The sequence below is a fragment of the Chionomys nivalis genome, chromosome 12, assembly GCF_950005125.1.
Source record: "Chionomys nivalis chromosome 12, mChiNiv1.1, whole genome shotgun sequence".
Lineage (NCBI taxonomy): Eukaryota > Metazoa > Chordata > Mammalia > Rodentia > Cricetidae > Chionomys > Chionomys nivalis.
In genome coordinates, this window is record NC_080097.1 from 59,323,817 (window position 1) to 59,345,809 (window position 21,993).

At 52.2% G+C, this 21,993-nt stretch overlaps 3 protein-coding genes across 3 annotated transcripts; 1 reads left to right on the top strand and 2 right to left on the bottom strand.

Annotated features, from left to right (window-relative positions):
• Positions 1 to 19: 19 nt before the first annotated feature.
• On the top strand, positions 20 to 14,823 carry Adcy4 (adenylate cyclase 4). Its single transcript, XM_057786661.1, has 26 exons — positions 20 to 118; positions 373 to 562; positions 2,022 to 2,219; positions 2,319 to 2,480; positions 3,216 to 3,365; positions 4,143 to 4,285; positions 4,537 to 4,648; positions 5,269 to 5,396; positions 5,531 to 5,689; positions 5,918 to 6,050; positions 6,219 to 6,392; positions 8,658 to 8,692; positions 8,809 to 8,895; positions 9,048 to 9,117; positions 9,577 to 9,674; positions 10,385 to 10,469; positions 10,579 to 10,716; positions 11,272 to 11,382; positions 11,614 to 11,798; positions 11,996 to 12,080; positions 12,444 to 12,602; positions 13,410 to 13,556; positions 13,823 to 13,930; positions 14,040 to 14,154; positions 14,428 to 14,552; positions 14,635 to 14,823. The coding sequence occupies exons 2-26, from the start codon at positions 404 to 406 to the stop codon at positions 14,779 to 14,781; spliced, it is 3,213 nt and encodes a 1,070-aa protein (XP_057642644.1). The 5' UTR covers positions 20 to 118; positions 373 to 403; the 3' UTR covers positions 14,782 to 14,823.
• Positions 14,824 to 15,475: 652 nt separating this feature from the next.
• On the bottom strand, positions 15,476 to 17,694 carry Ltb4r (leukotriene B4 receptor). Its single transcript, XM_057786547.1, has 2 exons — positions 17,519 to 17,694; positions 15,476 to 16,667 (listed from the first exon to the last, which is right to left on the bottom strand). The coding sequence occupies exon 2, from the start codon at positions 16,656 to 16,658 to the stop codon at positions 15,615 to 15,617; it is 1,044 nt and encodes a 347-aa protein (XP_057642530.1). The 5' UTR covers positions 16,659 to 16,667; positions 17,519 to 17,694; the 3' UTR covers positions 15,476 to 15,614.
• A 2,394-nt stretch (positions 17,695 to 20,088) lies between these two features.
• Positions 20,089 to 21,165, bottom strand: Ltb4r2 (leukotriene B4 receptor 2). The gene has a single exon (XM_057786789.1). It carries the CDS (start codon positions 21,163 to 21,165, stop codon positions 20,089 to 20,091), a length of 1,077 nt encoding a protein of 358 aa, XP_057642772.1.
• Between the last annotated feature and the right edge of the window lie 828 nt (positions 21,166 to 21,993).

The following is a 21,993-nucleotide window of genomic DNA, read 5'->3' on the forward strand; positions in this document are numbered from 1 at the left end:
CGGCCCTGAGCCACTAGCAAGCCGGCTCACACTAGTGAGCTGCAACCAGCCCACCCACCTAGGCTCCCTCCCGGGGCCTAGCTTTGCTGAGAGAGCTTCAGGAGCTTGACACAGAGCAGTGAGTTAATGGGTTGAGGGAGATTCTGGGGCCCCTTCTCGTTAGGTTCAACTCCTGTCCCTCCAGTGAGATTTTTGCTAGGACACTACCACGGTCTGATTTGTGGGAAGGATCAAGAAGCCCTGTCACATTCAGCTGGAGCCCTTTGAGGGAGACCTGGCAGGAAATCCTATTGCTTCGAAAAGGGGCTTGGGTCAGAGTGGCTCCGGGAGAGGAAGAAAAGCGCAGTGGGGTTTATTAACTCGGTTCCCAAGGCAGGGGCTCCGGGCTAGGCCGGGGGAGACCATGGCCCGCCTCTTCAGTCCCCGGCCGCCTCCCAGCGAAGATCTCTTCTACGAGACCTACTACAGCCTGAGCCAACAGTACCCACTGCTACTATTGCTTCTGGCCATCGTGCTCTGCACGCTGGTGGCACTGCCAGCCGTCGCCTGGGCCAGCGGCAGGGTGAGATGGGCTAGGTGCGGGAGCCTGCTCTAGGGGCGGGGGGGGGGGGGGGAGCTGGCCTCGGGCTGGGACTATTTGAAGGACTGGGATTTGTGGGGTCTTTTTGTTAATAATGCCTTTGCTGGGAACCGGAAAAGAAGCATTGAACCGTCATGAATTGTTGTGATTGTGGGCACATGTGACCAAACCCTCCTCCCTCTAGGTTTGTTCCCTGGGTCTATCCTGGGAGGTAAATGTGTCCCGGATGCATCTCACTGTTCTACTGGTTCTACGGTAAATCCAACACCGGATTTTCCAGTTTTCCAGAGAGGAAACTCTACTCACATCCCTAGGGGAATTCATTTCCTGACTTTTTCTCTCCAGGTTTGGGAATGTGGGGCTGTTAGCTGTACCCACAGACTTCCAAGAGGCAGTTTTCATCCGATGTGGCTTAGTTACCCTCCTCCCTCCACCAAAATTCTTTTTTCCACTTTCATATTGGGCAGGAAAGGGGTTTTCAATCCCAAATTTGAAATATTCTGCTCCGGGTTTTTCTTTCACTCCTCGGAGCCAAGGTGGGAAAAAGGACTGAGTATTGCTAATCCTTGTTACCCCAAGTTCAGAAAAAGATGGGAATAAAAGGTAGGGACTGTGATTAGGGCTTCTGGGTTAGAGGGAAAGCAGGTATTCAGATCTCAGAGCTTGGGTGGCAAAGAATTGCAGAAACTTGGGCTGCCTAGGTAAATATTTGTGAAGTTAGCACATGGCTTGAGGAAGGAGGATCTTCCTGAGCAAATTAGCCATTTGGGTGATATTCACTCCGAATGCCAAGCACATGCTACAGTTTCCCCTTTAAACGGTAAGAACTGTGGGAATAGCCAGGCAAGTCTGGAATCACAGCACAGAGAGTTGGAGGCCAGTCCAAGCTCCTTGAGATCCTGCCTCAAACCCGAAAGAGCAAACAATCAAAAAAAAAAAGGAAAAACCAAAAAAACAACAACAAAACTGAGATTTAGAAAGAGGGTAGGAGCCATTACCACGTGAGACTTCTGGGCTTCATGGGTAAAACAAGTAGGGTTTAAGCAATTTCTTATGGTTTAATCAATTGTGAAAACACAAGCAGTTTGGCCCTGTTGATTTTTTTTTCATTTATTCAGCTGTATGTGGGTGTTGTGTGTGTGCTGGGGGGGGGTGTTCGTGTGTGGACATGAATACACACATGTGGAGGTCAAAGGACAACTCAAAGGCATGAATTCTCTTCTCTCACCTCATGGATTCTGAGAATTGAACTAGATCATCAGGCTTGGTGACAAACCCCCTTCCCACAGTGCCATCCCACCAGCCCTGTTTTCTCTTTGCGCGTGTGTTGAAGACACTTTACAGAGCAGATCTGAACGGCGTCTAACTTGCTCCCTCTCACCTTCTGACAATTCCAAAACCATCCTTCCCCAGTCTTGCTTCATACATTCTTCATCCACAGGAGCTGACCTCAGACCCAAGCTTCCTGACAACCGTGCTGTGTGGTTTGGGTGGCTTCTCTCTGCTCTTGGGGCTGGCTTCCCGGGAGCAGCAACTGCAGCGCTGGACACGACCTCTTTCTGGCCTCATATGGGCTGCGCTGCTGGCGCTAGGCCATGGATTCCTGTTCACTGGGGGTGTGGTGAGCGCCTGGGACCAGGTAAGGAGAATCACAGTTAAGAAGCAGGGGAATAGGGACTCCAAACTCAGGCCCTGTGCGGTGAAACCCAGGCCTTCGGCTTCCCACACCCTTCTCCAGGTGTCGTTTTTCCTCTTCCTCATCTTCACCGTGTATGCCATGTTGCCCTTGGGCATGCGGGATGCGGCTGTTGCAGGCCTCACCTCATCACTCTCACATCTGCTGGTCCTTGGACTGTACCTTGGGTGGCAGCCTGACTCACAGAGGGCTCTGCTACCACAGGTAAAAAAGGAACAGTCACTGGGTGGTGACCTACACCTTTAAACCCAGCACTGGGCAGAGGCAGCCTGATCCACAAAGCGAGTTCCAGGATAGCCAGGATGGTTACATAGAGAAACCCTGTCTCAAAAAAAAAAGAAACAAAAAAGCAAGAGTGCAGGTAATAGTCTACAGCCGGCTCAACCCCTGATAAAAATCCTCTGAGCATTTGCTGAGCTAGGACTCCACAGCAGGGCTCAAGCTTGAGTGCAGAATCCAACGCAGATAAACCCCCCAGAGGGACCTCTCAGAGCTGATAGGTGGGTGCACCGTGCCCGCCTTTACCAGAAGAGGGCGCTATAGTCATGGGGAAATCAGTCGTGATTCTCCCACAGGTACTGAAGGAAAAAGTGGAGCATGCGATCATAACTTGAGTAGTGTCTTGCAGGTGGAATGGGCTCAGGAGGTCAACGTGGTAGAATAGTATTCTCAGAGAGGAAATATGCATGCAAGACATCTAGACCCTAGTGACCAGGTTAGCCCAGCAGCCAAGTATCTACAGCAGAGCGCATAGAGGAGGAAAGGACCAGCTCAACCCCATGGATGTCATAGTGCCGGACCAATCGTCCCGAGATACTTAGGTCCCTCACTGCAGAGCCAGGCTCTCTTCATCCTGTTCTTGGAACTCACTTGAACTATACAGATAAACTTCCCAGCTCCACTGGGTGGTGTACTCTCCAAGTCTGGCCTTTCCCACAGTTGGCAGCAAACGCCGTGTTGTTCCTGTGTGGGAACGTGGTGGGAGCATACCACAAGGCCCTGATGGAGCGAGCACTGCGGGCCACGTTCCGGGAGGCTCTCAGCTCCCTGCACTCACGCCGGAGGTTGGACACGGAGAAAAAGCATCAGGTCAGGAGGACCTAAGGGAGGGAAGAGGACGCATCTCAGAGAGAACAGTTTTCTAGCACCTTCCTAGGGAATGGGTTTGGGTAATTTGTTTGCCTTTCTCAAGTATTTCCTCTTTTGTATGAAATGTGACCCTCACTCACCCCTGGAAGATTATTGCTAGGTTGAAAATGAAGCCCAGTGAGACAGCTGAGAGGTAAGACTCTTGCTGCACAAGCCTGAAGGCATGAGTTCAATTCCTGGAGCCTGCATAAAGGTAGCTGGAGATAACTGTCTCCACTAAGCTGTCTTCTGACCTCCACCCATACACTGTGGCCCATGCGCCCACATACACACGCATCGTGCAATGATAGTAAAATTAAATTTTAGCCAGGTTTGGTGGCTGGTGGTACACACCTTTCATCCCTGCTCTTGTGAGGCTAAGGCAGACCTTTATCTGTGAGTCTGAGTCCACTCTGGTTTAGATAGTGAGTTCCAGGCCAGACAGGGCTGCATAGTAAGATACCGTCTCAAAATAATAATAACAAATAAGGATAATGATGATGATAAAAGTTATTAAAGGAAGATTTTAAGTTTAGATGCTGATACTGAGTTCAGTCCCTAAGCGACCAAGACAGTTTGGGATCCAGGAGTCGTGCTAGATGGACTGGAAATGTTGGGGCTCATACATACCAGTGGGTAGATGCAATGTGTGGGAGCCTGAGTAATTGGAAGGGCTGAGGCTCTTGGTTACAGGGCACAGGAGGGTAGAAGGGGTGTCATCATAGGGACTTTCTCCAGGAGCACCTCCTCTTGTCCATCCTTCCTGCCTACCTGGCTCAAGAGATGAAAGCCGAGATCATGGCCCGGCTGCAGGCGGTGCAAGTGTCACGGCCAGAGAACAACTTCCACAGCCTGTACGTCAAGAGGCACCAAGGAGTCAGGTAGGAGAAAGGAAGCCTGGAGGGACCCTGAGCCGCAGCCTGGCCCCTTTAGGGGAGGGACCCTGAACTGCAGCCTGGCCCCTTTAGGGGAGGGACCCTGAGCCGCAGCCTGGCCCCTTTAGGGGAGGGACCCTGAGCTGCAGCCTGGCCCCTTTAGGAGAGGAACCCTGCCTGAGCTGCAGCCCTGGCCCCATTAGAGAAGGGACCCTGAGCTGCAGCCTGGCCCCATTAACACACTCTGCCCTATGCAGCGTGCTGTATGCTGACATCGTGGGCTTCACGCGGCTGGCCAGCGAGTGCTCCCCTAAAGAGCTGGTGCTTATGCTCAACGAGCTCTTTGGCAAGTTCGACCAAATTGCCAAGGTCAGAGGGGTTTCCCTCCCCACCCAGGGGCCCTCAAATACCCACCAATTGGGACCTTCTTGTAAGGAAAGCACCCCATCTTCTAAGAAGTCTTACATCACAGGCCAAGTTCTCAGATACTGCAATAGAAGTAGGATCCCACTCAGGAAATTGTCACCATTCCCGAGAGACCTCTCCGTGTCTTTACAGACATCCCTAGCATAAAGCCTCTGAATATGCACAGAGATTTTCAGGCATTCTGACCTTGGGCGGCCCTTCTGGGAGAAATTTCTGCTTTGACAACTCAGCTTAGCACCTAATCAGACATCTTAGCTTGGGGTCTTGCGTCTATGTCCCCAATCCTGACACTGTTGTCATAGACCGATATGAATGTACCCTGCATATACCGAAACAGGGGAGAACTATAGACCCTCCAGCCTTTGATTATTCCTTCAGCTAAAGGCCTTGTACAGGAGACCTCAGTCAGTCCCATTCCAAGGGAGGCCATAGATCGGACCCAGACACTTCCAACCTCAGAAGTTCTTCAGGAATACCTCAGTTACTCCCCACCTTTCCCAACTCCCTCCTACCCCTCTGGCCTCTAACCAGGTTCCTCCACGCACCCACACACATACTCCCAGGAGCACGAATGCATGCGGATCAAGATTCTGGGAGACTGTTACTACTGTGTCTCTGGGCTACCACTCTCTCTGCCAGACCACGCCATCAACTGCGTGCGCATGGGACTGGACATGTGCCGGGCCATCAGGTCAGTTTGGGGGTGCGAGCGGGAGAAATTCAGAGACACAGGTGTTGGAGGGAATGTGGGAGGCAGGTTGGCAGAGTACTCCTTGAGAAGAGGAGGAGCCGGGCAGGACTAAGCTTGTCCTACACCCGGCTCAGGAAACTTCGGGTAGCCACTGGTGTGGACATCAACATGCGTGTGGGCGTGCACTCGGGCAGTGTGCTCTGTGGAGTCATCGGGCTACAGAAGTGGCAGTATGATGTCTGGTCCCATGATGTCACATTGGCCAATCACATGGAAGCTGGCGGTGTGCCAGGGTAAGACGTGGAGCCTAGGGCAGCTAAAACAAAAGGTCAATTGACTCTTCCACTTGCCACTCCTCTGTTTACAGTCTCTAAGACAAATTCGGGGAGATTGAGGGGTGTTGGGAGGCACTCGCTGTAACATGGAGCCCTTCTTGAAGGCACAGGTCTGGGAATGGTCTTTGAAAGAAATTGAAGGTTTAGAGGCTGTCCCTCCTGACTTTCACTGTTTCTTCCTTCCAGACGAGTGCATATCACAGGGGCTACCCTGGCTCTGCTGGCAGGGGCTTACGCTGTGGAGAGTGCAGACATGGAACACCGAGACCCATATCTTCGGGAGCTAGGCGAACCTACATACCTGGTCATCGATCCTCGGGTAAAAACCCAGCTTGGACCCCACAGAGTGGACCAAGCAAACCACCTAGTCAGCAAGACCAGCCTTTCCTTCTATGCCAGAAACTGAGTTGCTATGGGACAAGCCTATAAGCAACGCGGGAGAGTAGGGAAATACCTCATTTTTACTCTCAGACTTCACATGTCCCAGGCTGAGGAGGAAGATGAGAAGGTCACTGCAAAAGGATTACTGTCTTCTTTGGAGGGACACAAGATGCGTCCGTCACTACTGATGACTCGTTATCTGGAGTCTTGGGGTGCAGCCAAGCCTTTCGCCCACCTAAGCCATGTTGACAGCCCTCTATCCACCTCCACTCCACTTCCGGTATGTACACCTTCATTATAAACCCCTGTGCCTGAGGAAAAACGGCCTCCAATGTCATGAGGCTCCACTCGCAGGCTCCCCGCCCCCCAGTGAATCACGTGGTAATGTGTGACAGCCTTGAACTGCCTGGTTGTTCCAGTCAGTGCTTCAGACCTCTTCTTGCCCTCCCAGCTCACCTCAGAGATAGTGAAAGAACCCCCCACCATGGGGCTGGAGAGATGGCTCAGAGGTTAAGAGCATTGCCTGCTCTTCCAAGGGTCCTGAGTTCAATCCCCAGCAACCACATGGTGGCTCACAACCATCTGTAATGAGGTCTGGTGCCCTCTTCTGGCCTGCAGGCATACACAGACAGAATATTGTATACATAATAAATAAATAAATATTAAAAAAAAAAAAGATCTCGTCACCATGCCCAATGCACCTCAATCTTCCCTTCCCCTGCCACCTCCAGACTCGGCACACCCATCCCGCCAGGAAATGGCTCTGTCAAGATCCGTACAGTTCCATACTTTCATCCTTCCCAAAGTTAAGTTGTGAGCAAGGTGGGTGTTGCCTCTACTCCTCAGCGCTCAGACACTATTACGACGAGGTGGCAGGGAACTTGCTCATGGCCTTGAAGAAGAAAGACGTTGCAAGCGGTGGCAGAGGGGAAGAAATGGGCTTACAGCTTGTCTGGGTGAAGCTAGGACAGGGCCTGTCACTGGTGAGCCTATATGTAAGACTTAGAGGTAACCTGTGACCCACCCGTCACTAAGGCTCTTAAATCTCTCCCGCCTAGGCTTGTATTTCAGCCTACTCTCCCGTCACCCTATCTTTCTCATATCTGCTCCCACTTTCTCATACTGCAGCCGCCGTTCTGACACTCTCCCAGGGCAGTGTTAGCTATGCCTGGCTGGATTTCTGAGGCTTCTTCAGAGACTTCCGGATTCCATCCTCTCTCCTTTCTTCTCAATCCAGCAGAAACAGTTCTAGATCTCAGTAAGCAGTGGGCATGAGGGGGACATTGGCAGCAGTAGCTCTAGGAAGGATTCCATAAGTCAGTCTAGTGAAGGAAGAGGTCAATGGGTTTTAAAAGGGGGGGGGCGTGGTTAAATGAGCAGGAGGAAGAGAAAGTAGGACTCCAAGAGCCCACACCCTATTGCAAAATGAGGTCTCTGTGATGCAGAAGGAATGTTGCGTGGAGTCTGTCACAAGCTCAGAGATCACGAGACAAGCCTGGGTGCAATTTTCTCAATAGAAAGGCTCACCGGAGGGCTACTATGAAGGCTCAGTGTGAGGGGAGCAGGACAGGCACAGCTTGCTTGAGGTTATCTCTTGATTGCAGCAGGGCCTCATCAGCCCAGAAATTAACCCCTGAAGACCCAGGAACTCAGTCAAATATTAATGAGAATGACTGTATAACTATAATCAAGCTGAATCCCTTTCCTTTTCTTTCTTCTCTGTACTACCTTGGCCAACTCTTAGCTCTGACAAAAGGTTAGAGAGGGATCAATATTTTCTGCATAGTCGCTTCAATTCAAGACAATGGATTTGTTAACATTCAAGAGTGGATGGGAAAGTCCCTACCTTTAGAATCTGCCGTCTTTTTAGATTTATTTATTTATTTTACATATACGCGGGCTCTATCTGCATATATGACTTTATGCCAGTAGAGGGCATCAGATCCCACTAGGTGGTTGTGAGCCACCACATAGTTACTGAGACTTGAACTCAGAATCTTTCAAAGATCAACTGAACCATCTCCCCAGCCCTGGAATATGCAGTCTTTAAGGAGACACAACTAACAGGCACCCAAATATAGGATGAAGGATTGCCCAGTTAAAAGATGATCTCCAGCCGGGCGGTGGTGGCGCATGCCTTTAATCCCAGCACTCAGGAGGCAGAGGCAGGCAGATCTCTGTGAGTTCGAGGCCAGCCTGGTCTACAAGAGCTAGTTCCAGGACAGGCTCAAAAGCTACAGAGAAATCCTGTCTTGAAAAACAAAAACAAAAAAACAAAAACAAAAAAATAGATGATCTCCAAGAGCCAGCAAAGATTTTAAGGACCCTGGAAGTCTATAAAGTTAGGAGGAAATAGAATTTGAAATGATTCTGCCTGGGTCAGTAGGATTTGGTACAGAGTAGGAAGGGGGCACTAGCAGCAGCAGAAGCAGCCAGGCCAGGCACACATGGTCAAGGACAGAGGTAGAAAATTCAGTCGGGTTTACAGTCTGTCTTTGTGAAGGGGGATCATTCACCACAGCCCCATCATGTGTTCTTTGAACAGGAAAAGGCCTTCGGCACCCAGCGGAGCCTGGACCGGTGAGAAAACCTCACCTTTGACAGTGGGGCTCACTGGGTGAATCCTCCCTGGGGACTGCTTCATCCGGGCACTTTTGAGGATCTGTGTGGTAACTGGCTTGGCTGCCACTGTGCAGGAGCCGCGCCCCTCGGGGACTAGATGATGAACTGGACACTGGGGACGCCAAGTTCTTCCAGGTCATCGAGCAGCTCAACTCTCAGAAGTACGGAAAACAGAGGGCTGGGGGTTGCTGGCGAGAAGTGGGGAGCTTTCCTAGGGAAAGACCCTCATGACCACCTCCACCTGTTCTGCCCCGGCCTCCCCCATCCTCTGTGGTGCTCGCCACCTCCCGCCTCACCTCCCGCCTCATACCAGACAGTGGAAGCAGTCGAAGGACTTCAACCTCCTGACCCTGTACTTCAGAGATCCGGAGATGGAGAAGCAGGTAGGACGGAGAACAAAGATTTCCCAGCCTTGGTCCTTGACCCCGGGAAGGCTTAGGACTTCTCTCCCTACCTGTCTTCCCAGGTCTGCATAGTTTTAAACCCTAGGATGAGGGGATTGTGCCTCTCTTAGGAAAGTCATGCCAGGGGTCATGGTACATGCCCATAACCCTAGCATTTAGGAAGTGAAGGCAGAAGGATCCCGAGTTCAAGGTCATCCTGGGCTACGTAGTGTGCTTGAGGCCAACCCAGGTTATGACAAAAAAATGTCATCTGTAGGCTGAGGTATTTGGATAGGCAATAAAAGGAGTGGGGACATCCCCTTGAAGAATGCGTGGGGGCTACATAGATGAACTGGGGGTGGAGGGTGAGGCTAGAGACCCACCTCTTGTCCAGGCTTGCTTCCTCCCCAGCCATGGACAACACCAATACCTTGTCTCCATCGACCCCTTTGCTTCCAGTATCGGCTCTCTGCACTCCCTGCCTTCAAGTACTACACAGCCTGCACCTTCCTGGTGTTTCTGTGCAACTTCACCATCCAAATGCTGGTGACAAATAGGTGAGATCACGCCAGGCAACAACAGCACTGCCTCTCCCATACGGAACCCTTTGCCTTCCTGACCCATGACCCACACTTTCTTCTGTTGGCACCTTCCCCCGAGTTTCAGACACTCACCCACATCCTCTGGAGGTAATCACAGTCCTCATCTTTATGTACATCCTGGGGCTAGGGGGGTAACTGAGTGGCAGAGAGTGGCATCCATTTAATGAGGCCTTAGGTTCAGTCCTCACTACTGGAAAAACATTGTACATACAGACCACTTTCAATTTCCTGTATCTTTGAATAATAGCAACATCCCCTCGAAGGGCATTGCGTTCTCATCACCAAGCCCAACTCTCACAGCAAATGACTGAGTTATATTATAGGCTCTCAAACCTAGGCCGCTGCTTGGAAGAATAAGGTCTCGCTCAACATTCAGAGGTCAAAGAGTTTCAGCCCAGAGGCTGATTCAGCCATGGCCACGGTTGTGAATCCTCTGCTCCCTCCAATGTTGTTCCAACTTTATCAGTTCCTGTTGTGCTGAAACTCTGCTCTGGACTTAAGTTAGTTCCCAGAACACCAGAACATTATGCCTTCCTCAGCAGATACTCTCCATTCCTGAGACTACTCCCCTTTCCCAATGCCACCTCCCAACCAGATGGCAAGCACAGCCCCCCTCCCCGGAACGAATTCTGACACTTCAAACCCCCCCTCTTGTCTTCTCTTAGGCCCCCAGCTCTAGCCATCATCTATAGCATCACCTTCCTCCTCTTCCTTCTCCTCCTCTTCGTCTGCTTCTCAGAACACCTGACGGTAAGGAGGTCTGGGAAAAGGGGGAGTGACAAGCTGGAGCCCTCGCCATGACCTGGCCTGAAGAAGGAGCCTCGGCCCTGTAGTTATGACACCTGTTCTCCTTCCACAGAAGTGTGTCCAGAAAGGTCCCAAAATGTTGCACTGGCTGCCTGTGTTGTCTGTCCTGGTGGCCACACGGCCAGGACTTCGAGTAGTGCTGGGCACTGCCACCATCCTTCTGGTGTTCACCATGGCCATCGCCAGCCTGGTGAGGACAAAGGGGGGTTCTGTCTACCACCATCAGGACATACTGGACCTGTGGGGTTGAAAGGGAATCCCTGGATCTAAAATGACAGCTGAAGAAAGACCAAAAGATGCTGGGAGGTGTGTGTGTGTGCGCGTGTGCTTGTGTGTGTACCCTGCCCTCCAGGCATACTCATTGTTAACACTTTGTTGAATGTTCTTTCTTTTTCCTCTGTAGACATACATCATTTTTAGCTTACTTGGCTGAAGGTTACAGAATTTATAATTGTTCCTAGAACTCAATAGGAGTTATCCCCCTGACAAATTAAAAAGAAAGAGAGAGGGAAGGAAAAAAGGCAGCCTACAGGGTTAAGTAGTTGATAAGAACTGACACTGGTTTGATGACATACTAGTATCCGTGACATCTCTCACAGCCCCTCCTCCCAGTAAGGACCCATCGGAAGCTCTCTCATTTGTCAGGAGTGGAACATGCCTCTTTATAAGAGTCTGGCTCTAAGCCATTGCTCGCTCAGTCACAGCCCAAGGAGTTCACCTGCCGTCTACCCATCTCCTTCTGCAGCTCTTCTTGCCAGTGTCATCAGACTGCCTTTACCTGGCTTCCAATGCATCTTCCATGGCTTCCAATGCTTCCTGGGAGCTGCCAGGATCCCTGCCCCTCATCAGCATCCCGGTGAGTGTTTCTGTACCGCCCTGAGTCTCTCTCCCCGTACCCTTCCTCGTCAGTCTGCCAACTCATAAGCTAAAGAACACTCCATCCAAGACAGTAGGCATAGCCAGTGTCTGTTTTCATGAATGATATTCTGATTTGCCCGGTGTGCCCTGTGCCCTGGGAGAACAGGAGCTGTGGGCACTCTCCCAGTGTTCTCTAGGGGATGCTCTGACTGCATTGCCTGGCCCACAGTACTCCATGCATTGCTGCGTGCTGGGTTTCCTCTCCTGCTCCGTTTTCCTGCACATGAGCTTTGAACTGAAACTGCTGCTACTTCTGCTGTGGCTGGTGGCTTCTTCTTCCCTATTTCTGCACTCCTACGCCTGGTTGTCCGACTGCCTCATTGCCCATCTTTATCAAAGCCCTTTGGACTCCAGGTAAGCACACTCATAGGGCGCATCTGCTCAAGCCCTCGGCAGAGTAAGACAGGACGCAGAGCTGTCCTTGCCTCGCAGACTTGAATCACCCACACGGCAAAGGGGAGGGGTGCTGAGGGCTCTTTGGGCACTGGGAGCAGGAAGGAGGCCATCAGGAAGGGGCAGAGCAAGGAACAATCTTGATTCTGATCTCTCAGGCCAGGGGTGCTGAAGGAACCCAAACTGATGGGAGCTATCTACTTCTTCATCTTCTTCTTCACGCTCCTTGTCCTGGCTCGGCAGGTATATCTCTCAGCTTGGTCCTCTGGGGCCTCCGTGTGAATGGCTGAGGCTGGGTTCTCATATTGGTAACTTGTCTGTCTCATCTTCAGGGCTGAGCCCAAGTAGTATGTCCGTTTGAAACTTCCAAGAGAGTGTTCCGACTCTTACTTCTTCCCTCTCTAAGCCCCTCAGGTTCTCACCAGCACCGCCCCCCTCCTATCCCCAAATCTAAGAAAAACCATGGCTATGAACAATGTCTGTTGCTTGTTCTGCATAACCTAATTTGAAGTAGATCTTAAAGCCACCTCCCTCCAGGACAGTTGTACCTTAAACCCTAACTCTAAGCTGGCTGGGGGTCTTGGGGACACTGCTCTATCACCCTAGAATGAGTATTACTGCCGCCTGGACTTCCTGTGGAAGAAGAAGCTGAGGCGGGAGCGGGAGGAGACTGAGACAATGGAGAACCTGACCCGGCTCCTCCTGGAGAATGTACTCCCGGCACACGTGGCCCCCCAGTTCATCGGCCAGAACCGGCGCAATGAGGTGACTCCCAACCCCATACTCCAGAGGCCCAGATGCAACTGAGCTTGGATGAGAATCTTGGGTCTTCTCCCATCCTTTCTGGGGTCCCCAGACAGTGGATTAGTGGTCACCCACACCCCTGCCTTGTCAGAGCACAGTCTTGGGCCTTGTCCTTGGTGACCACAAAATCTGTGCTTCCAGTTTTTGTTGAGAAAGAACAACTTCTGGGCTTATATCTCACTGGTAGAGCTTGCCTACCATGTGGGAGGCCCATGGCCAGGGGGTCGGAGTGAGGGGAAGGCAAGCATCTTTCCAAGTCATGGCCTTGTCACGGCTTTCAGAAGCCCTAGTCAAACAGTGGTGGGCATGGTCTGAAGAGCAGGCCACCCATCCCTCTAGCTCTACAACACCACATGTTAGCCATATGTGTCCGTTCAAGCAAATTTTAATTAATTAAAATAAAAATCCAGTTCTCTAGGGCTCAGGGGGTAAAGAATACTTCACAGCCTAGAACACACTACAAGTGGAAGGAGAGAACTAACTCCCGAAAGTTCTCCTCTGAGCTCTACATACATGCTTCGGCATGTACACACACGCACACATACATACACACACATACACGCATGCATACACAAAATCAATAAACTTATTTAATTCAAAAAGCTTAACTCCAAATTTGCAAATGGGGCCACTTTTCTACCTCCTCTTCACACCCTGAGTCGTGCAGTAGCTGCTCTCTGGCTCACCCCTCTTCAGACTTATTCCCTTGGGTGAGGACTGAAGCTGCTGGCCCAGCGGCTAAGCATCTGCCCCTCCTCCTGTTCGCAGGATCTCTACCACCAGTCGTATGAATGCGTTTGTGTCCTCTTTGCATCGATCCCGGACTTTAAGGAATTCTACTCTGAATCTAACATCAACCATGAGGGCCTGGAGTGTCTGCGGCTGCTCAATGAGATAATTGCTGATTTTGATGAGGTGCAATACAAGACCCCATGTTCCAAATTCTGGATCCCCCCCCCCACCAGCTCTTGCTTGCACTTTCCTCTCCTGACCATTCGGCCATGTCTACTCTCCAACCCTCCCTGTCCTCTGAGCTTTACCCCTTCATTGCACGCTACCAACCACCTCCTTCCCACCACCATCTCCAGCCCTACATGGTCCTTTAGCCTCCAGTGGCCTGGGCTTTTGGAGAAGGAGTGGTGAAAGCAAGAGAGAGGGGGACACAGCCTTTTTCTCTACAGCTGCTCTCCAAGCCAAAGTTCAGTGGAGTAGAGAAGATCAAAACTATTGGCAGCACCTACATGGCAGCCACAGGCTTGAACGCCACGTCTGGACAGGATACGCAACAGGTACAGCAACCTCTTCCTGTCAACCCTCCTGGGGGGCTTCCACTGGTGGGCGTTTTCATGAGCCGGACTTATTTCTCTGCCCATCGTGGTGGGTGGACCCATTTACCAGGACGCCGATCGAAGTTGCAGCCATCTGGGTACCATGGTGGAATTCGCAGTGGCCCTGGGGTCTAAGCTGGATATCATCAACAAGCACTCATTCAATAACTTCCGCCTGCGTGTGGGTGAGGGGCCTCCTTTGCTGGGGCCAGGTGGTACCTCTGCTCCCCTCCCTAAGACCTTCCTCAGCTGCTCTCCAGCTCATCCCCGAACACCCTCCCTCCAGACTTGCTCTCTAGCCTGAAGCTTAAGGCCACTATCTGAGAGCTAAGAGATTCACCCTTTCCCAGTCCTCTCTCCACCAACCTCTAAGACTCTTATAAACCATCTCCTTTATCTCCTTCTTCAAAGTTCACCCCCAGCAAAGTCCCCCCCCCCCTTACCACATTTCTTATCAGGATTGAACCATGGACCAGTAGTAGCAGGAGTGATTGGGGCGCAGAAGCCACAATACGACATCTGGGGGAACACAGTGAATGTGGCCAGCCGCATGGAGAGTACAGGAGTTCTTGGCAAGATTCAAGTGAGAGAACTATGATGTGTGTGTGTGGTGGAGGGGGACGACACGGAAAGGCCACGCTCCCTTACCCCTCTTCCAATTGCAGGTGACTGAGGAGACAGCTAGGGCCCTGCAATCCCTGGGGTATATATGCTACAGCCGGGGTGTCATCAAGGTCAAAGGCAAAGGGCAACTCTGTACATACTTCCTGAACACAGACCTGACAAGAACTGGATCTCCCTCACCACCCTAGGCACCTCAGCAACCTCTCCTCTAAGATTTTCAATAAAATGTTTACTGGGCATCTGAATCAGTGCATGGATCAGAAGCTGCTGAAGTAGCTGGGAATCACCTCCTTGCTCCTCAGTGGCACAGTTTCTTTCCGAGCTCTCTTCCTAGGCCTCTCATTCTGGGACATCTTGTTTTCCGGGGTTTGGTATGGCTTCTGAGAGATGACAGGTACTGAAGCTTAGAATTCTGGAAGATGGGATTTGATGCCCGAGTCCCCAGTGAGACTTCTTTGGGAGATGGAGAGATGGAAAACCATCTCCCAGGACTTTCCTGAGAGGATGTTAGGTTTACATCATCAAGGATATGTACCACCAGCTTCTGGGAAGACATTTCATAAGAACTGGTTTTCTTAGGAGGTCCCTTGAGTCATGACTCTAGGGCCACACAACGAACCCCTTTAATATCTCTTTTAGGAGTCAGTAGTGTGTTTTTCTAAGTGGGATCTGTAGGTCACCTATTTCCGAATTAGGAAGGTAGAGAGCTCTATCCGCCCATGTGTTCCTTCCAAAACTGCAAACCACGGGAAACTGTTGAGAGGGACCCCACCAGAGTGGTCCCTTTGGGAAACCAATGAACATCCACCAGTGCCCCCACAATATACACTTCATTCACAGGCTTAACCTTATTTCAGACTTTAGTTTTAATCGTAAAGCTGCCTGCAGAAGCCAGGCCAAAGCATACAGTCTCTTTGCCCTGACTCGCCCCACCCTTTCCTCTTTTCCTCTTGCGTCCAGTCCCCAACCTGTTCTCCAGATACAAAAGTGGGTCAGACCAACCTAATACAGTTCACCTCACTCAGGAGGGGGTGGAGGAGGTCATGGAGGCTTCGGTGGGACCTTGCTCAGGACAGGCGGGTGTGGCCTTCTGGGACTGGCACAGGGTGCCCCCGCGGCGGGTACTGTACACCTCGGAGCCAGTGGCCTCCAGCAGCTTGACTACGAAGCCCACGCCCGCTGAACGAAGCAAGCCGCCGCCCGCGCACGCATACAGCACCGGGTTCACGCTGCTGCTCAGGAAGGCCAGCGCGATGAGGACGTTGCGGGCCATCTTCAAATGCCTCCCCACAGAGTCGGCCTTGTCCCAGCCCGCCAGCACGCGGCCGGCTTCCACCAGGTTCACCAGGTGGTAAGGCAGCCAGAAGGCGGCAAAGGCCAGGATGATAAGGACCACCAGGCGGCCGGTGCGGCGACTGCGACGGAAGCGCCGAGCCTGCAGCCTCCGTCCGATGTCAGAGTAGCTGGCCACCACCACCAGAAAGGGCAGCAGGAAGCCAGTGATGGTTTCAAAAAGCAGATGGAAGGCCATATGCCCATCGCTGGGATAATACGGCCGGCAGATCAGAGTCCTGTTGAGCCGTTCTTCTACGGAACGGTACACAATGACCGGTGTAGCCAGCAGAAAAGACACCACCCAGATGCTTGCCAGCACCCATCTGGCAATCGCCTTAGTGCGCACCTTCTGGGACACAAAGGGCTTGGCCACTGCCAATGAGCGGTCCAGACTCATGATGGTGATAAGCAGGACGCTGGCATACATGCTTACTCCACAAACATAGTGGCACAGGCGGCAACCGGTCACTCCAAAATTCCACGTGCGTCGAGCCAGGAAATGTAGAAAAAAGGGAGCAGTGAGCAACACAGCCAAGTCGGCCAGAGCTAAGTTCAGCACCAGCAGGGCGGTGACAGAGCGTTTCTGCATCCTCTTCAGGATGCTCCACACCACAAAGCCATTGCCAGGAAGCCCCACAGCCAGGGCCACAGACAGCAGGGCAATAGGCAGAGACAGAGACATGCCACCGGGAGAGGAAGATGCCGCAGGAGTTGTAGTGTTTGGAGCCATCAAAAGGACCTAGAGAGTAGGAAGTGGGCACACCCATGAGGAGAAAGTCAAAGAATTCTTGACACCTCATCACATGAATATGAGTACTCTGATTTCCAAAATCGCCTCCAAATATATACCACACCCTCACTGTCAACACCGTTGTCTTCAAGAGACCTGGTTGAATAAGAAGACTAATTTCCTAACTGGCCTGTGGGGCCCCTTCTTCGCCACAGGCCCTGTTGCAAAATAAACAGCAACAGCCCCAATTCACCGTCTTTCTCTTAAAGGACCCTGGAACCCAGCACCAGACTGGGAGACTTTCCTCCCCACGGCTGAATCCGGTGAGAGTCCAGCTCTTTGATCTCCTGAGAAGCCGCTATCCACAGAGCACTGGTGACTTTCTCTGGTCACTTACCCACTCTCTCAAGAGCTGACCAGCGTCTGTCTGATTGGGACAGAGCAGAGTTAATGGACAGGCACTAAGAACAAGTCCTTGGCCGGGCGGTGGTGGCGCACGCCTTTAATCCCAGCACTTGGGAGGCAGAGGCAGGCGGATCTCTGTGAGTTCGAGACCAGCCTGGTCTACAAGAGCTAGTTCCAGGACAAGCTCCAAAACCACAGAGAAACCCTGTCTCGAAAAACCAAACCAAAAAAAAAAAAAAAAAAAAAAGTCCTTTTACATAAGTCAGACTTTCTTTGGAGATTCTTTCTCACCATCTCCCCAGCTACACCTGCCACACACACACACACCACATGGACACACTCACATACACAAACTCACACACAACACACTGTCACACTCATATTCACACTCAAACACTCATATACAACACACTGACACACACACACACACCCCATCCAATTCCTAGGATACTTACAAGGTTTTCCAGATGCTGATCAGAAGTCAATGCCACTTCTAGGGTCAGGGAAAGTGGTCGGACAGAGAATTCCTGACTCTGTCCTAGTGCTAGGTCTTGGTCCTGCTTCTAAATCTGCCAGTTAAATCAGCCAGAGAGGAAGTACCACAGAGCAGAGGAGGAGGAAGATGCATCTCTGAGGGTGAGGGCTGAACAAAAGCCCCACACCCTCCTTCACCGTTAAGGAGGGACAGTCTGTGTTCCAGAGCAGCCCAGAGGGAGGAACGCTCCTGGGGTGGAGCTAACTGAGGAGTACCCAGGAAAGGCTGGTGAACTAGAACAGAGGGGTGCCAGGAGTGAGCTGGCTGGGGTGTGGTCTAAAAATGCAGGTCTAGACTGGAGAGGTGAACAGAGTTAGGGATTATCACAGGCGAAGGAAGCAAGGACATGGGCTCAGAATGAGACTGCTGGTTTAAAAAAAAAATAGTATCTTTGTACTTCATGTTAAAAATGTGGACATGGTACAGTTTTTAGATTCACGGGAATCATATGTATTGGTCTATTATTGTTGTGGGTTAGGTGGCATCATGATATAGAAAAAGCATATGGGGGTCAATGCCACCCTAGGCTATATGAGCTTGAGAGAGCGGTAGATCAACACACACTGGGGATGGGGGCATCAATGAGAATGCGCAAAACGTGGATGAAGGGGGAAGCAGCCTATTCTTGCCTTCAGGTCAGACCATGATCTTGGTGAGGATGTAGGGACAAAGCCATCTCCAGCACCTCCCATTACAGGTTAGCCAACTCTCCATTCTTTTTGAGAGAAGAATATGGGTTTCTCCCCTTTCCCCTGCCCACTTTACCACATAGTAACCCTGATGGACTTTCTCAGCGGGTGCTAGGCAAGGATTGGTACCACTTCCTTCCTACATCCTTACAGCCTTGCTGTTCGCCTTTTAACTTGACACTTGCCAGGTCCCTTATGTTTTCCAGTGCCCTCACTTGCTGTACACTGAGGAAAGCCAGATCAGCGCTGACCCCGTAACTGTCAAGCAGAGGATATGATGTAAAGAGGCTGAAACCACAATGCGCACTGAAGGCGGAGTTGAGGAAGAGCTCTCTAACCACACCGGCTGTGTAAGGTGAAGCACTTAAAACAGGAAGTTCAGGAACCTCTGCTCCAGAATGCCAGGCTAGGAAGAATTCTGTGTTTGTGGACAGAAGCTTCTGGATCAGAGCTCCAGGGCCATCCAGAACCATTTTGAGCAGATGGTGGGCTGCACTTTCCCTCACTCAGCCTGCTCCATCTTCCTTTGGGAGCAGTCTCCCCAGAGACCAGGCACTCTAAACATACTTCCTCCCTAGGTCAGAGGTTACTTCAGCGCCAATTCTAGCATGACCCTGGAGACTGGATTTCCTTTTTTTTTTTTTCCTCTTGGCCTCTGCTTGAAGGGTGAGAAAAGCCATTGAAGAAGAGTCCAGAGTAACCACTTGGGAGGTCAGCCACCTCAGTTGGCTGGGGACCGAAGGGTCTAGGAATAAGAAATTGAGGGCTAGTAAGAATGTTCTGAGACAACTAGATGGAACGGTCATATGTGTGTCCGCGTTGTCCCCTAAAGAAAAAAAATTGCATTCTACTGTCACCCAAATCAAAAGTGTCATTCAGGTTCTAGATCTGATAGTAGGGAGATTCCAGAGATGGAGGCTGGGAAGCAATGGGGACAGGCTAGGAACAGCTAGCATTCTGGGAAGAGGGAAGGCAGCAGAGAGAAAAGACAGAGGAAGGAAAGGCGCCACCTTCCAGAATGATTCTTTCAGTTTTCCAGATATTCCAGCCATTCTCCACACCTCCTCCTCACCAACCCTCATGCTTCCTCTTGTAAAGTGTGCTGGCTCCTGAGGCTCCCCACAGGCCTGGTGGCTTTTGGAGGGGTGTAGGGGTGAGCAGGGGGACAGAGGGAAAGGTTCAGTCTTGCTGTCCCTGGCTCCTGCACTGTCATTCAGCTGTGTGCCTCCCTCTCCCTGCATTGACCGTAAGACAAGCAGAACCCTTCCCTTTCTACTGCACAGATTTACTTCCCCCTAGCAGGCCAGTTTCCTTCTCCTACGTGCCTCTAAGAATGGATTTTATGCATCCCTATCCAGACTCCACAGTGCTTCTAGAGACGGCCTGGGAAAACGGGTACCCTGGATGGGGAGGCAGGACAGAAAGCCACTGAAGACTGGCACTGTCTAGTCCTGGCCTTTCCCAGCCGAGAGTAGGTTGCTTCAGTACAACACAGGCATGACTAACGACTAACAGGAGCACGTTTACGCCATTAGTTGATGGCTTCCCAATCCATTTCACAACAATAGCTGCTGGCAACAGGTAAGCATTTCTGAAACTTGAATCCGGGCTGTCCTGCAAGCACCAGTTTTGAACATAGGCCACAGTCACCCACACAATCCCATGGTTTGGAGTAATCTGGGCCTATACAGTAAGCCTGTCCAGCCAAACCCAAACTGCAATCAGAGAAGGATGCCTCAACTACCCAAAGGCTCCAGGAACAGTGGAAAGCGGTAGGGAAGTCCCGAGTTTGAGGTCTTGGCTACCATTCCTGATTGTCCTTCTCCATCCTGCCTCCACCTCCAGGGTCTCCATTGCCTCTGCCTTGCCCCACTACTTTCAGCCTCGGTGTAGTTCGGAGCTCCATGGTACCCTCTCTAGAGCGGCTGCTCCCTCTGGTCTCCCCAGAGCCCTCAAAGAGCCGAGTGAGGAACCGGGGCCCCGCCCGGGGCAGCAGATCCCCCGCAGTGAAGACGTAGAGCACCGGGTTGATGCTGGAACTGAAAAATGCCAAGGCTGTAGTTCCAGCGCGCGCCGCCTGGCCCGCTCCGCCAAGCCTGGCCAGGAGCCCTTCCGGTGGAGCGAGCGCAGCCACCGCCTGCAAGAGATTGACCGCGTGGTAGGGGGTCCAGAGCAAGGCAAAGGCCAGCACGATGGCGCTCACCAGACGACCCACCCGTGTGCCGTGTCGCCCAGAGCCCCAGCGCGCGCCCCGCAAACGCGTCAGCGTCACGCCATAGCAGCTGAGTACTGTTCCAAAAGGCAGGACGAAGGCAGTCAGGGTCTCCAGGCTCAGATGAGCAGCAGCGTGCACGGCTGATGGGTGGCACAGTTGACACACGCGATCGCCCCAGAGGTGGCGGTAGACGGCGGCCGGAACGGCGAGCACCAGGGCGGCCAGCCAGACCCCCAGCAAGAGGCGGCGGGCCAGAGCCGGGCTACGTAGTCGGGGAGCCAGAAAGGGTCGAGTGACAGCTAGGCAGCGCTGCAGGCTGAGCAGTCCGGTGAGCAGCACGCTGGCGTACATGCTGAGAGCGCACACATAGTACACTACCTTGCAGCCCACCTGGCCCAGGGGCCAGGCCTGCCCGCTCAGGAAGGCCACGAAGAGCGGGGTGAGCAGAAGGACCGCACCGTCGGCCAGCGCCAAGTGCAGCACAAGTGTGGCCGCCAGCGGCCGCCCCGCGGTGGGTCGCCACCCCGCCAAACTCCACACTACAAAGCCGTTGCCCGGCAGTCCCAGCAATGCAGCCAGCAGTAGGAAGGCGGTGCCGGTGGCCCGCGAGGCCTTCCAACTCAGCAGCGTCTCATTCCCAGGCGGACGGTAGCAGACTGACATCCTCCTAAAAGGGGGATGCAAAAATCCACCGGGTGGAGCATTCAAGATTGGGGCAAAGGCCCACACTATCTCTAATACTAGATGAGAAGGCACTGTGCCCACCCCACCCCACCCCCAGCTTCTCTGCAGCTTGCCTGTGTCTTCTTTCTAGGAAACCAATTCAAACATTTCCTTAGAACCAATGGTCCCTGTTTCCAGTCAGCTGAACTCCCCAGGTCTTCGCATGATCCCAGAGGCCGCTGGTACCGAAGCACTGGTGTTCCCCAGTCCTCCCTGCAGACAGCCACTATCTCCACATCTGGCCTTCTGGCGTAGCCCCCTCTTTATTCAATCCCATTCTTAATACTTCAGGGCAAAGGTGGCTGGTGGGGAGTAAAGGAGAATGATCTACTTACCCAGCTGGGAGAGAACAGCGTTGGGTGTCAGGTTTAGGAAGGATGACAGGTGAAGCCACAGTGAATGAGATACCTAACCCTGCCTCATGCCTGTCACCGAGGCAGAGGGTGAGGCAAGAATGAAGAGGGACAAGATGGTGCTCATCCCCAGCCTTCCTGGGCCCTCCTTCACCCTACTCCTTCCCATCACTGACAGGCCCGGGCACGCAGGCCAGCCTCCCTGAGAAATAGGATAAGGCTGAAGAGGTGCAGGAAGGCACTTGGGCCATTTTAGAAGAGTAGGAGTTCTCTGCTAAAGGCTGCCGGCACATCTGCCCACCTCTGGCCCCTGCCCTTCGAGCCCACCTTCTGCGATGGTTATGTTCTCTAGGCTCCTTGGTTTGCAGTGAACAAAGGCGAGCCAAGCAACCCACTTTCCCAGCTGCTCTCTCTT

What these genes read in the sequence shown, in the direction of transcription:
- Adcy4 (XM_057786661.1), top strand. Translation starts at nt 404, where the DNA reads ATGGCCCGCCTCTTCAGTCCCCGGCCGCCTCCCAGCGAAGATCTCTTC. An exon ending in ACCTGGTCATCGATCCTCGG is followed by an intron (nt 6,051 to 6,218) that starts GTAAAAACCCAG and finishes CACATGTCCCAG; the next exon opens with GCTGAGGAGGAAGATGAGAA. An exon ending in TAATTGCTGATTTTGATGAG is followed by an intron (nt 13,557 to 13,822) that starts GTGCAATACAAG and finishes TTTTCTCTACAG; the next exon opens with CTGCTCTCCAAGCCAAAGTT.
- Ltb4r (XM_057786547.1), bottom strand. Translation starts at nt 16,658, where the DNA reads ATGGCTCCAAACACTACAACTCCTGCGGCATCTTCCTCTCCCGGTGGC.
- Ltb4r2 (XM_057786789.1), bottom strand. Translation starts at nt 21,165, where the DNA reads ATGTCAGTCTGCTACCGTCCGCCTGGGAATGAGACGCTGCTGAGTTGG.